The 15,931-nt window shown below is 39.5% G+C and overlaps 1 protein-coding gene across 1 annotated transcript in view; it reads left to right on the forward strand.

The window, feature by feature from the left end:
- SFXN5 (sideroflexin 5) overlaps positions 1–15,931 on the forward strand; it is a 141,214-nt gene that overhangs the window by 74,983 nt on the left and 50,300 nt on the right. The window contains exons 10-12 of the mRNA XM_072406670.1: positions 5,151–5,241; positions 9,736–9,851; positions 14,640–14,725. Of these exons, the coding sequence (XP_072262771.1) occupies positions 5,151–5,241; positions 9,736–9,851; positions 14,640–14,725 (293 nt within the window). The remainder of the gene's footprint in view (positions 1–5,150; positions 5,242–9,735; positions 9,852–14,639; positions 14,726–15,931) is intronic.

Below are 15,931 nucleotides of genomic sequence, written 5' to 3' on the forward strand. Positions count from 1 at the left end.
CCCTCTGACATCATTCATCAATCCATTCTGTCGGATTAATGAATGACTGCTCAAGGAAGAGCACTGTGTTTTCCCATAGAGGAGGATGCCACTCGCTCATCTTCCCTTCTTCATAGAACAGAACAGCATTGTATGTACATCATTCGTTCCCCTGATACTGGAAATGATTATGAAAGATTATTACCGGTGATAGAAATACTGCATACTGGGCAGTATTATATACCCCCAAAGCAAAACATCAATTGACCTTCACTCTAATATTACATATACTACTACTGGCAAAAGCATGGAATCACTACTCTTGAATGATGTCCATTCATGTTCCATGACCCAAAACTATTTCGATATCAATCTGACATTGTAAAGCCTACCTCCAAAAAATAGGCAATGTTGTAATGAATAGCACGTTTTGCTCAAACCAAGTAGGGGAAAACGTTTGGGTTCACTCCCAAAAAACTCCACTAAGTACTTTGTTGCAATATTTTTCATCAGTCAGCTTGCTACCTACTTTATTGCAGTTGACATACGAGCTGTGCAGGATAAAACCTTATCATGAACCATTTTTTTCAATTCCCGCCATATTTTCATTTGAGATCTGGACTGTTTGCCGGCCAGGTCATTGAGTTGATGCTTCTTTCCAGACCAACTTTAGGCCCAAACCATAGGTTTCCAAGTCTTGTGTCATTCTGTTGACCTGGCATTACATGGTGACTGTAATTCATTTTTTAAAACTACCTTCCGCTACTAAAAATAGGCGTCTCCTACTCACCAGCCAGGCGCTATGTCCTCTCTCCACCGGCCTGTCTTCACTTCTTAATAACCTGACAAAGCCTCGGGAGAAGTGATGGTGGCGCAGAAATCAGCATGTAAATCATTAATTAAGACACTCAGATCATTGGATATGACAGTTATGTTTGACAGCTTAAGTCAACGTTTAGAAGACAACGATTTTCGAACCCTCGTTAAATGAATCTTCTATATTGTCACTTCAACACTATAGAATGATCATCATTATTAATCCCGGAGGGTGGCAAAAAGTAGTTATTTAAGATGTGTTCAATTCTCTGAAAAGGTATATATATGAAAACTCTAAATTATCTCACCCTCCACCTTGCACTCCTTCAAGTTAGATTTCATGTTGAACTCTCTAATTATCTAATCATCTCTACATGGTGATTTTGGCTCAGCAGCACTGTAACATGGAGAAAAGCAGCTTCCTAGTCTTTAGATGTGATGGTTGCATCAAGTTAATTTCCTTTTATTTTTACCCAGTGATCCTCCCGGCCTATTTCCTAGAGTGTCAACGTTTACACGCTTTATGTATGAAGGAGCAGCGTTGTCACCTTTGGACAGAGCTACAGCATACCTGAACAGAACACAACATCCTGCCTCTTCTTTATGATATATAGTGGGAATTGATTTGTAGACTTTGTATGCTAAGTGATAATACAGTACATCAGCAGCATACAGATCAACAAGCATTCTTAAACGCACAAAAAAAAAGTATTATTTAGAAATAGGACTTATTATTTAGAATTGGGCAAGGGCTTATTAAAACGGTTAGCAATTTGTAGCAGCCCAATTGGCTCATTGGCTATCTCTCTTACCTTTTCAGTGCTAGGTCCCAGGTTTGAATCTCGGCTAGAGAACTATCTGCGTGTTTGCATATTCTCCCCAAGTTTGCATGGGTTACCTCTAGGTATTCCGGTCTCCTCCCACATCCCAAAAACATGGTTAGGTTAGCTCATAGGCACCGGTTGTCGAACCACTGCCTAAACAGACTGCCAGATACCAGCACAAATCAACCATAAACACCTTCAGAATCTACCATTCATCCCACCTCCAATACCCTCATTTCTTTAAATGATAATTGGCACAAGGTGGTAGATTGGTGGGTGGCAGGTGGTACAACCGTCCTGTAACCACCTGCTATCTGTCATGTGAACAAGCTCAAAGTTGTAATGGTGACACAACTGTAAACTTGTCGATGAAAAAAGACCAACAGAGCAGGGTCTGCACCAATCAAACTGGGATAACAATTTATTTTCCAAAGACCCAAAGTACAGCATCACAATATATTTTTGGGTTATACAAATATAAGGGAGCAGTATAATAATAAGGGAGCAGTATTAGAGTGTAAGCTCTTCTGCTGTGGAGACTGATATGGATAGCCGTGCAGTAAAGATCAGAGATATAAAAGTTTAATAATAGTGTGTGACTGCGGGTAATACTTTTAGAGTGTAAGCTTCTCTTGTACAGAATGATGTGAATGGCCCAGTTTTCTCTGTGCTTTGCTGTATATTAGATTAGATTAATATAAAATATATAGAACTCATATTTCCTTGAAAGTTGTATTTGCAGGGCATACATCTGAATTCAGTCTCATAACCAATCGGAATCCATCTGGTTCTGTTGAGTTACTTTGTTACTGATCAAAGCCAGGGAAAAAATCTATTAAAATATATTTCTAAAAAGAGACACTGACGCCTGTAAGATCGGCACAGAAATGGTTACAGCCATCTCCTATATTTATGTGTTTGATAGAATCCTCTGCCTTCTTGCACAACATACGCTCAGGTTATTTTTCACCGTCTCCTACGTGATAAAGCCCCTGTGGGTTTTCTAATCCCAGCTCCTTCTCCCCGATAATTGTGAGCAGAGCATGGAGTGAGCGTGTTTGACAGCTTGTGAATCTGCTGTTACTGGCCATAATCACTCAGAGCCTTTCTCCGGACTGGGCTGCAAAGGTCCTCCGCTGTGCACTGACATCACTGCCGCTTATTACCACCAGACTGACTTTACTGCCCTGCTGGAGGCCTTTCACAGTGTCACCTCCTTCCATGTCTTCCCAGAGCCCTCTCCCCTTATAACTTCATGTGGTCACTGCAGGGCTCCGTCTAAACCTAAAAGGGAATTTAGATTCTTTTTATCATTGTTTTGGTTTTAAAATATACCTGTGATTGTGAACAAAACATATTATTTTCACTTTGTTCTAAATTAAGTTATGTACAGACGCTAGTGTGATATTAACTTTCATCGAAAAAATGTATTACCTGTACAGGTATCCCCAATTTCTTTCCATTATGCCAAATTGCTGAACAACCAACAGGTTAACACCTGCTGCTTTTTTCTATAAGGGAGGACATAGCGGGGCACCTTCCACTCATTCTGCCCTCCCTCCGTAGACCAAGCAATGTTGTCTGTACAGGATAACTAACAATTAATTATGCCAAGTGTGTACATAACATTAGACCCTCTGGCAGTTTTATTTTAAGGTTTTTGGTTTCATCTTGTAAGGCCCCAGGGGGAAGTTAATACTATTGCAGTGAAACATCATATTTTTATGACCATATTAACTAAACATGTATATCAGTGAAAATGTTGTCATTTTGGTCAAATTCTCTGAACCAAGATGTGAGCTTTAAGAGACAAATACCATATAATTATGTATATAGGAACACCAAACTCCTTGTACATGCCCTTATCATCTCTCGTCTGGACTACTGTAACCTCCTCCTCTCTGGTATTCCACTAACCCGACTCTCCCCTCTACAATCTATTATGAATGCTGCAGCCAGACTCATCCATCCTTCCCTCCGCTCCTCTTCCACTGCATCTCTTTGCCGATCTCTACATTGGCTTCCATTTCACCTTAGAATCAAATTCAAGCTTCTGTGCTTTGCCTTCAAATCCCTCCACAGTTCTTGTCCCACTTACATTTCTAACCTGGTAAAAAAGTACTCCTCCAGCCGCTCTCTCCGCTCCTCCAATGACCTATTAATGACTTCCTCACTCATAACCTCATCACACGCACGGATACAAGACTTCTCTAGAGCTGCCCCAACTCTCTAGAATGGTCTTCCTCGTCCTATTCGGCTTGCTCCTACTTTCTGCTCATTTAAAAGAGCACTCAAAACCCATTTATTCAAACTTGCCTACCTATCCTCCTATGTCTTTTGAAGCCATCACTACTTCCCACCACTACATATCCCCCTCCTATTGTGTGAAAATTCCCCCACCTACTAGATTGTAAGCTCTTTGGGGCAGGGTCCTCTCCTTCTGTATCACTGTCTGTTTTAGTCTGTCATTTGCAACCCCTATTTAATGTACAGCGCTCCGTAATATGTTGGCTCTTTATAAATCCTGTTTATTATTAATAATAATAATATTAGGAACAGTGGTATCTAGCCAGCTTCTTCCCCCAAACATTGCACTTTGCAAACATTGTTCAGTGAACCAGTGTTTCAACATTTTACATTATGTGGTACTAAACCACACACTACCGCCTGCTTTGGGCAGCTAAGGGTGGGGTGCTAAGTATAGGTGCAGTTTACGGGTGTAAGTTTCACTGCGACTTCTCTTCCTATCTGAATAATTATATCTTCTCATGGTATAATTGTAATTGTCTACTCAGGAATGGGAAAAAGAAGGGCAGCACTATGAGCCATCAGAGATAATATACGTATCTATACCTGCATATGTATTATTCACCTGTAGTCCCTTATCAATATAGGTAAAGGCTGTTCTGCCTTATACTCTGCTGACAATCTAACTCTGGGAACTTGCTAAGAGAAACTTAGTTCCGCTTTAAGGGATTGTAATGGCAATGATATCTAACAGTGTTATCTCATAAGTACTGAGCTTCTCTCCTGCAACAGGTCTCTGGTCTTCCACTAGATCCAGGTCTATTCTTTGTAGTACTCTATAATCATTTCCTGTAGTATCTCCCCAGTCTTTAAGTAGCCTCTCTAGTATCTTCTCAATCTGTGATCATCCACTCTATTATGTCTCCAGTCCCTAAGCAACTCCTCCAAATTGTCCAAAGTCTCTTACCATCGGGCCCTGTAGTATGTCCCATGTCTGTGACCTCTCCTGCTCTAGGTCTTCAGTCCCTCACCATCTCATGTAGTAGGTACCTCTTCCCTGACTTTTTCCTATTTTCCCCCAATTTTTAACCCTGCTTTGTAGTAGGGGCCATTGCTGAAGCCTCTTATATTGAGTAATTGACCAACTTCACAAGAAGAAGGCAAAGTGCTGTAACCTACAATAAGCCAACAGCCAGTAAGTGTTTGCTCTGAGGGGAGGAATTGCTAGCCCTCTCCCCTATGTATCAGCAAAATAGAAGTTCATGGTCATCTCTTTTCTTTCAGGTTGGCCTTAACGCTCTGGTCCAAAGAGCCAACAAATTTACCCCGGCTACCAGGCTCTTCATCCAACGCTTTGTGCCCTTCCCGGCTGTAGGTGAGTCCTGTGGCACTGGGTACTTTTTACATGTTGTTTGGTATTTTATTAATCTGTTGTCTGTTTACTTTATCCTGCAAAGCAAATCAAAAGGACATATTTAGTAACTTGTTACATAACCTCTGAAGGATAAACATCTAAAATATCCTATTTCACTAATACTGCAGGGGAATAGTTGACCTAATTTTGTTTTTTTAGCCCCTGGTTTTTTTTTTTTTTTGTATGAATTACCAAGTACATGGATGCTCTTACACTCATCTCTGTCCATCGGGGAGCTTATATTCTAATGTCCGTTGTGCTCATATATGTCCACACATCCATACTGTTTTCCATTTCTTTTTTTAAATTTTGGGGTAAAAGTAAGACGGCCAGAGGTAACAAGCTAAACGAAATGGGAGGACCAGAACAATCCAGAACACCAGCTCTGTTAGACAAGATTGTTTACATTCTGGCTGTGTGGTATAAGCAAAGCAAAGACCCTTCTAACTGCACAGAGGTGATAATCCTGGTCTTTCCTCACCACACCGCCCTGTGTCCATTACCACTCCATTACGGCTCTGCATCTACTACTGCTCTTCCCCAATGTGGACACCAAAAAAAGTCAGCTATTGAGAAAAGCTGCTTGTCACTCATTAGCCACTGTTTGTGTTTTAACTTGCCTACTTGTTAGAGGGCTGATGATGAAGACTCACCTCTAATTACCATATTCTGCCATCTATCACTTAGGGGATTGTGATAAACAGATTATTAGATTCACAGAGAAATCTCCTGGGATTAGTTAATACACCAACATTGTTTTCCTAAATGTGAAGCTCTCAGATAATTAATAAATTTACTTTTCACTATAGTGGAACACATGCAAGACATATGGCTTCTTCCACTTCCTAATCTAAAATGTACAGAAGTTTATTTTCATATAAATATATATATATATATATATATATATATATATTAGTGTTGGCACCTACCATAGAAAGGTGACAGTTACTACAGGGCTGGGGGACTATCCACATAACTTCATTAAAAAGGGTCAAAATTACTTATGAGGTTTAAAACAAAAAAAAAAGAAAATTGATGTAACTTCTTGAAAAGAGTTCACCAGGGTTGAATTTTATTTTGTTGGACTTTAAGTCTAGTTAGGATTTTATATCTTAAGTAAGACAGGGTGAGAACAAACAAATTGTCACGCTATAACAGGAAGTTGAAAAAAAAAATAACAAGTAATAAAATTGTTATTGATTTTGCCCATTGCTACATTCTATCCCCTATCTCCCCCAACCATTACTAGAAACCATTACTTTTTTAGGATTTGGATAGAGTGGTGAGATACCAAAGTCAGGTTTGATTAAGGAGATTCACTTTCTCAAATTTTCCTGATCAGCATTGTCACAGGAAATGAAAAAAAGGGTAAAATCAAAATTTAGAGTTGCCACCAGAATGGAAAATTAGAAATATTCCAGTGAGGATACATATTCTCTTGACAGTTTGACTGTCTAAGAGTGGATTTTCCTCATATTGGAAAGATTTCCTTCTTATCTAATCTACACGACAGGAAGTGAATGTTTTTTTTTTTATCATTTTACTTTCTTTTTTTTCCCTTTCCCTTTCTCTTTCATCCTTTTCTCTGTCTCTTCCATCCCTTCTTTTTTCTCTTTCATTCCTTACCCCTTTCTAATAAATCCCTACCGCCTTTCTCTTTCATTCCTTTCCCCTTTCTCTTTCATTCCTTCCACTTTTTCCTTTTCTTTTTCATTCTTTCCTCTTTCTTTTTCGATTTCATCACTTTCCCTTTTCTGTGTCACCCCCTTTCACTATTTTTCCATTCCTTTCCTCATTTATCTCTTTACTTTTTCATATCTTCCTTTTTGCTTTTTTTCACTCCCTTCCCTTTCTTTTCACTTTTAACACATGTGTTACCCCTTACCTATCATTTGGACCTGTTTATGAATTACAAATTTTTTATATATGAACCGAGCATTGAATATATTAGGGAGAACACTAAGGAGATTCTAACACAATACAAATTGTGCATGTGAAATGGTTTAACTTCCTTATTATTATTCCATTTCAGTGCCTTGGTATAGTTTTTGGGCTGTTAACCACTTTTCTCTATGTATTGAATAACAAATCCTGTTTGATACTTAGTTCTTCTTAAATTGAATGTGTTAAAAGTTAGTGTAAGTTTTTTTTAGTTTATTATTTGCTGTCCTTGTTTCAGAGATATCCATTAACTTCCTGACCAGCAGGAAGTGAGAAGAGATTTGCAAGGGCCAAGCTCCCTTGTAAGTGCTCACCTTTATAGGATAGCACAGCTGTCATTACCGATTGGTTGTTCATCAATTCTCTGTGGTGAAGAATGGTTATTAGAGATTATATCCGCTCCTAAATTTTTCTCGATAGCCATGCGACTCTGATGAAAGCTGTGGTACCCAGTCCCATGAACACACACTAGTCGACAAACAATGATGTTCTTCTCCCCCACTCCTAAAACCAATACCCAGCCAGTAAGCCAGAATATTGCTGCTTCCATCAGACATGTTTTTTTTTTACATCAGATCAAATCTTTAAAAATTTGTAGGCAATGAAATCCAGACTGAGTAAGCAAATTACTGTTGTGTTTTAAGGCTGAAGGTAACATGTGTCTGTCTCCAGACCTATTAATGTTTTCAACAATATGGCTTTTCCCTCACAGTGACGGTGATTACAGCACGGAACAATCTGTTTCCCATTCAATTGTCTGGGGTCAGCCAAACATATTGTTCTGTGTAACTGAAAAGTGACTAAGCTGGTTTCAGAGTCTGCCTAATCTATGTAGAATGTGTGCGATGCAAGCTGCTCTTAATGTGAACCAACGTTTCCTGTTTCCCTTTAGCCGTGCTGCCACCACCTGAGATTTACCTTTCTCAGCATCCTCAACACATACACTGAGGCTGTGCCCAGATGAAAAGGATTCCAGAGTATTTGCTGCCATGAGTAGATTGTTCCTGGCCTAAATCCTGTCCTGCTATTGGCTAATTGGACTTTATAGCGATTCCGCTCACAGTCCTCCGTCACCTGTTATAGCGTTTACCTGGGCTGACCTGCTGCTGGTGTGTTTGTTGGATTACCTGTTGGTGACATTGCCTGTTTTCTGACCTGTGATTATGTTTCCTGGACTGGCATTTGCCTGTGACTCTGACTTTATCTTTATCCTTGGTTTGTTGTTTGACAGTTTGACTACCTGTGTATGCCCTCTGGTTCTCTTTTTCAGAGTTTCCTCTGCTTGACTGTCTGATTTCCCATTGTGTCCCCTGTCCTGCTCAGTGGACTCCTGGTCCTCTGTCTTTCCTTCACCATCCTTTATGCACAGAAATCCTGGGGGCAAACGTGTCCTGGGGTGGTGCAACTAGCTTCTCAAACCACCTAAGTGGTTGCTATAGGTAAAAAGTAATGAGTTAGATTACTGGCGTCTGGTGAGCTGGGCCAGAGCTTTCCAAAACTCTTGTTTATTGTGTTTTTTTACTCTCTAGTATGTCCTCCTATGGGAAACTCCCAAAACTCCATAACATGACACTTTTTACAGCCTTCCTAGGAGTTATTTGTGATCTTTTGTGCTCTTTTTATTGTGAAATAAAACACACAAACTATTGTCTAAATATAATAACAGTGCTCAACCCAGAAATTTTTTTAAGCTGGGTCGGAAGAAATTGTAGGTGGGTGGCTACCCCTGTATTGTGACCAAACTCTTTAGTAACCACCCAAAAACAGCTGGGTGGGTGCTGAAAAGTGCCAGGTGGTGTGCCCAGCTAAAAGGGCCTGGGGAGAACACTATAATAATATTAAGAGAGGCTTTTGACTGGCCCAAAAAGTACACAAGTTGTGTCATGTGTATGAACAATCAAGCAAATCCATTCAGGAGCTCCCATTTGTTGGAGCATTCTAATCCCGAGTTTTCCCCTCATTCCCAGTAAATTTGCCTGCTTTGTTTTTACACTGGCGACCAAGCACTTTTGGATTGGACCAGTCATTCAAGAGCAAATCTGCTGGTGTGTAGTCGGTCTTAGAGCTTTGTTTGCAAGTAATGATGGGCTGCTTGTAATTTTGCAGGGACGGTAAAGAGAACTTGACTCGCTGGGGGCCCTAATTATGAAATCAGATTCCGCAGTTGGGTGACCAATTTACCCAATGTTTTTTTTGTCTTGGCCCATTTCCAGAAAGCCAGGAATAGTTTGGTGTACCTAGGAGACTAGATGTGATTAAGCCCACAAACAGTTATCAGTTTGGGACAGAAAAATTAATTGTAAGCCCACTAAATTGTTTGAATGTGTGTGTGGGAGGGGGGATCTGTAGCAATCTTTATGCATCATCTGAAATACAGATGTGTATGGCCATCTTAAGAATATGTCCGTTCTTACTTGGCAAAAATATTTTAAACTGTTCTGTCTCCATTATGCCAGGATCTTGATGTTGGTCATATGTCTCATATTTGTTCTGTCTGTGTTTTGTCTTTTGCAGCCAGTGCCAACGTTTGTAACGTGGTGCTAATGAGACACAGCGAGCTGGAAGAGGGCATCGACGTGCTGGACAGCAACGGACAGATCGTCGGCTCATCGCGGATAGCTGCCAAACACGTGCGTTTTTTATCCAAATGCTGCATCACATGACATAAAAGTGTCTGACATGAGAGATGATGTACTCATTAGTATTAAAATACAGTTAAAGCTGAAGTTTAATCTGTTTATATTTTTCTTTCCTCCTAAATGTTTAAATGGTGTGGTTCTATTTCTATTGCCATTGATATCATCACTCTGTGAATCCCTTGGTTGGTGGGAACGGGGCTAAACGTAGCTTCCCGAAAACAGCAGATCACCCTAGGTAATGCTCAGATGGGATGCTGCTCCTCCATAATTAAGAGAACTGAAATCCAATGAATAAAGGGGGAAGGCCAGGGACCGTTAGGGTAGGGAGGAAAGGGCTTGATGATGTACAATGTCTACCAGACAGGAAATGAGGCGGGCTGTATCCGATTTACTGTAGCTTCAAATGCACAATGCGCGAGCAATTTTAGTACAGGAGAGGACATTAGTACAAACCTGAAAGGAAGCCTGAAAGACAGATTTAAAGGAAGCCCTTGGGTTTGGGTTCAAATGGCACAATGTATTTTTGATATGTAAGGAATGATGCTAAGTCAGAGGAGAACAGAAGAGGCTTTTCTGGCTAATAAAGGTAAAAGCAGGGCTTCTTGTAGTGTCAACACTTAGGTTGGACTTTTTACAGTAAAAGTTGATATTGAGATACAGATTCTCTTTAGGATTTGACACAAAATGTTTTAGTGCAATTGTTTGCAAATATAGTAGTAGGAAGTATAGGGCAAATCGTTTTAATAAGTTTGGGATAAAGCAAGGATTTGTTGGAATCGTTATCATGTTGTTTTCTGTATTCCTGCACAAGAGATTTATTCTTTATGGTAATCCCTAATATCCCCACTGGAAGTTTCTTGTGTTGATGCCTGCTTATAATGTTGGATTTTCCCAACCTTTCTTTTCTTGTGACCACTGTCCATCATAACGATCCATCATAACTGAAACTTCCAGTGGGAATACGGATCTAAATTTTTTTTTTTAAAAAATTGACTTAATCAAATTCAGCTCTGATCCTTCTACACAAGTGTTTCCTAATTTTTTTATTTACCATGGGGTAACCCTTGAAATAACTTTCAGGTCTTCAGGGAAACCCTGCTATAATTACTATTTTACCAGGTCACAGTATATTAGTGTGTCTGCCTTTTGGAAGAATGTCACGCTTACAGATAACAATAAGGATCATTGGTGTCAATTAAATGGACCTGAGAGGCACAAATTGCTCATTGCTTAGTTCATGAATTCACAACATGCCCAGGGAAAGCCAGGATTTCTGGATATCCCAACGATCAAAGTTGAATTTGTGCATGTGTAGCTCAGCTTTTTTGATTGATACCCAGAGTGATCAGATAGGTGATAGGGGGGGGGGTTATTGCAGCAAGGACATTACCTTTTCCTTTCTGGAACTTTAGTTCTGCTTTACCTGACGTTACATGTAGATCAACACTTATGTGTTTTAATTTCATCTGATCACCATATTTGATGGTTGCACGTTATGTGATACGTCCACTTTACTACATAAATTACATATTTTAGGGTTTGAAAATGGTTTACAGCAGATTGATATGTGGGTGACACTATATGGTCTCAAGCTTAAGCTGCGTACAGACGTGCAATAATTATCGTTGGAAATGAAAAACTAACGACCATTCGTACGATAATCAGTAACAAAAAGTGCACGATGACGCCGACAAGCAAGGATGTTGCCGGAAATGAACGTCCGTCCTGGCAGATCTGATTGCGCAACGATCATTCGCTATCTATTGTCTGTACAGTCAGACAGTGATCGTGAATGTTCGGAGCATGCGGAACATACACACAGTGATGCACCCTGCAATGAACAATCATCCGGTACAGGTCACTTCCTGTATCATTCAAACGATCGCATCTAGCAAGTGTACATTATCTTTGAACGATCGTATCGTTATCAGCATGTACATATTCGGACACTATACTATATTCGTTTTTAAACGACAATTATTGAAGGTGTGTACGTAGCTTAATCCACAGCTACCTACCATGCCTTTATGACTTTATTGGACATTCCATTCCAAAACCTTGGACAGAAATAGGAAGTTTTTGATGTCACAGCCTCTTAAGGAATGGTTTCCACACGTGTATGGAAATTTGTACCCATTCTGCTAAAAGAGCATTTGTAAAGTCGCATAATGTTGGATGGAAAAACCAAAGGCGATCAGTAGGGTTGAAGTCAGGGCTCTCCGCAGGCCACTCAAGTTCCTTTACATCAGACTGGTCAAGCCATGTCCTTTTTCGAGTTGGCACAGAAAAGGCGCTTTCCCCAAACAAGGCTGGAGAGTTACAATTGTCTAAAATATATTTTTGTGATTTATATATTAAATATAATATTTTAAAAATATATATTTTTATGATTATTTTTTAAGTTGCTATGTTTTTGACTCTGTGCTTTTTGAATGCGTCACCTAACAAGCTTTTATGTGAGGGTCAGATGTCCCCAAACTTTTCACCATATAGTGTATATTCACCACTATGGTGGTCAGAGGCTGAAATGTTTTTTGATTATAAAGTAATCGTTTGCAGAGCTGTATGCCATAGACTGCGCGTCTACATGTATCACTCCTCCTCCCTCCACTGCAGATCATTGCTGCGAAGTCTCCAGCTGTTTTCATTTTCCCTTTAAACACCTTAAGAACATTCATGAGAGGGCCATATGCTCCCTGCTTTTTATAAACCGCTTTTTTTTCTTGTATGCTTCCTTAGCTTCATCCCTTTGGGAATTATTAGAATACTAATACAGCCAGAGTTTGGAAAAGAATTCCTGCAAAAAAAGTTTTCTTCATTTTAGCTGTTAAAACTTTTCTTTCCTACTCGCTTTGTGCAGAAAAAAAATATTATTTGTCACTCATGTACCATGTACTCATGTACCAGATAAAAAAATTGTACAAACGCATTATTGGTGTTATGGAGAAAGTGGATCTGGCTTAGTTTTATACTCAATGCTTCACAATTTGTTAAATTTCTCAGGGCTCAAACCTGCACTGTACTCATAGAGATACCACTTTAATTATTAATATGCATAGTCATGTTTTTGGTAGTCATTTGTATCTATTTGGGTTTTTTTCTAATGGTATGTACACTTTTAGGCTACGGTTACACTTGGGGCGTATTTACCGCTTCCTCACACCAGCATCCCTTCCTCTTGATGGAGGGAATGGTGATGGCGGTAAGTGGTGCTGGTACCACTTACTGCCGCCAGCCTTCAAATTTGTAGATGCTGGCTATTTAAGAACCAGCTCCTAATCTGCTGAAACAAAGGGTTTACAAGTTACCCGACTACAACTTTAGCTATAACACTTCAGTATGTACAGGTGGGGGTAGGGCAGGTAAGTCGGGGAAATAAAACTGTTTAGGTAACAGGCTGGAGTTTTGATAAAATTGTTTGTAGTAGTACAATCAGGATTGGCTAAAAGTGCTACCCCTCCCCAGTCCTAGTGTTGTTGTGAACGGGGACTTCAGAAATCCGATAAAATGTAAGATTTGTGTAATTTATATTAGCTGTGTTAAAAAATACATGTATTATTGTTTTAATTACAGTTATAAATACATAACTGTATAAAAGATTTTTTTTTAAATATATCTGCCCGTAGTGGAGCCTTGACCTCCTCCAGTGTTGTATTTGAAGGACTTGTTACATATTAACTGGATTTTAAAATACATGCCCATTTGGTTCAGACAATGACATGATTATGATGTTGTAGTTTATTACCTTTTACAATGTACTTCATCTAAATAAAAAGGACAGTTACATTTGGGGAATAGCTCCTTTGCGCCAGAATGAGTTTGTCATTCTTATTCTACGTGGTGTTATTCCTTAGAAAAGTGCAGTAGTAATTGAGATATTTATACTGTACTGCATATAGAAAAACATATGGATGCCTTGTGTTTTCCAGCATAATAAATAGTCATCACAAGCAATAAACGCCCCCTCACAGAAGTATGTTGCATATAATTAGTTATACAGATAATTCCTAAAGCTCTGCTTGCTATAATATTTTAGCATTGTCGCATAACCCTCAATAGCGACACGTTGCATGCTGGATTACTCGCTGCTTCAGGAGGGAGGTTTTCAAAATCAGAGATAGTCAAGTGATCTTCACAAAATTGCTTTTACCATGAAAATTGTATTTTTGCAAGTGGGGAACATTTTCAAGAATTAGGCTAATATTGCATTACCCCTAAACATTAATAATTGCTGTAAAGGGCAAGGACCAGGGGACCTGTGGAAACCTGTCTTAGGTAAAATTTGTTTTGTAAATTAAAGTTAATTATAGCCAGAAAAATGCAATAATCACCAGTAATTTTTTTTCAGCAAGATGGGCAACGTGTCAAATTTAGTGTTCCCAGTTGTTGTCATAGGAACCCAGTAACCCCTAGAATTCTGTCAGCTTTCTACCACCCCCTTTGTTTCAACTTTCTTATATCCCCCACTTGGTATGACCCATTTTCTATTCTTTGTATTATGCCCCAACTGTCCAGTGCCCCTGTATTGTGACCCAGCTTTTCAGTAACCACCCAAAAAATCCACTTGGTTACTGAAAAGTGCTGGTGGTGTGCCCAGCTAAAATGGGGCTGGAGAAAGCACTGAATATTTAGGACAATGCAAACCTTTTGTGGTAATCACCAGAATTGCTAGCAGTTGCTGACAGTTTATACCAGTGGCAGGCACTCAGAGGGCCCCTGGGCACTGCTGAGAAGAACGATATGATGTAAGTCTCATTCTTCTTTTTGATCTTTCCACAGGCACTGATAGAGACGGCTCTGACAAGAGTGGTGCTGCCCATGCCGATTCTGGTTCTACCTCCCATAATAATGTCTGGACTTGAAAAGTGAGTATGGGCTTCTGGCATCACTTTTTCGTATTCCTCTACTACTGTCATTGGATATTCCTATTATTTTTCAGTATAGACACTAGTATGGGGTGGCCATCACTAAGCCCGATACACTGTCAAATAAGGGAAGGTCAATAACCACATCTAAGCTCTGAAACGCTGTTGATAGAGAATAGGCTTTTTAAAAAAAAAACTGACTGAGTAGAGTGAAAGTCACTTGAAAGTCACAAGAAATGTAATGCAAAAACAAAATTGATCAATTAAAACTTCTGTAATGATTGTGACCATAAAATCAGTACTTGTTTTCCCACACTTGTGATGGAATTCTTTCTCTGCATCCATAACTGTGATCCATAATTGTGTACACACAGGGAACTCATTATTGCACATTTAATTACTGCTCTAGACAGGAAAGACTGTTAACACTATTATCTGTACAGTAGTAGTGTTGTAGCTGTGTTTAAGCACTGGACACAGGGACAGTATTCTCCAATTTAGTCACTAGGTGCAAATAGAGTACAGATGAAGCCACTGGGTGCACAGGCATTACAGATGAAGCCACTGGGTGCACAGGCATTTTCTGGTTCTACCTCCCATAATAATGTCTGGACTTGAAAAGTGAGTATGGGCTTCTGGCATCACTTTTTCGTATTCCTCTACTACTGTCATTGGAAATTGCTATTATTTTTCAGTATAGACACTGGTATGGGGTGGCCATCACTTAAGCCCGATACACTGTCAAATAAGGGAAGGTCAATACCCACATCTAAGCTCTGAAACGCTGTTGATAGAGAATAGGCTTTTTAAAAAAAAACTGACTGAGTAGAGTGAAAGTCACTTGAAAGTCACAATAAATGTAATACAAAAACAAAATTGATCAATTAAAACTTCTGTAATGATTGTGACCATAAAATCAGTACTTGTTTTCCCACACTTGATGGAATTCTTTCTCTGCATACATAATTGTGTACACACAGGAAGCACATTTAATTACTGCTCTAGACAGGAAAGGCTGTTAACACTATTATCTGTACAGTAGTAGTGTTGTAGCTGTGTTTAAACACTGGACACAGGGACAGTATTCTCCAATTTAGTCACTAGGTGCAAATAGAGTACAGATTCAGCCACTGGGTGTACAGGCATTACAGATGAAGCCACTGGGTGCACAGGCATTACAGATGAAGCCACTGGGTGCACAGGCAT

The sequence above is a fragment of the Pyxicephalus adspersus genome, chromosome 3 (assembly GCF_032062135.1).
Source record: "Pyxicephalus adspersus chromosome 3, UCB_Pads_2.0, whole genome shotgun sequence".
Taxonomy (NCBI): domain Eukaryota; kingdom Metazoa; phylum Chordata; class Amphibia; order Anura; family Pyxicephalidae; genus Pyxicephalus; species Pyxicephalus adspersus.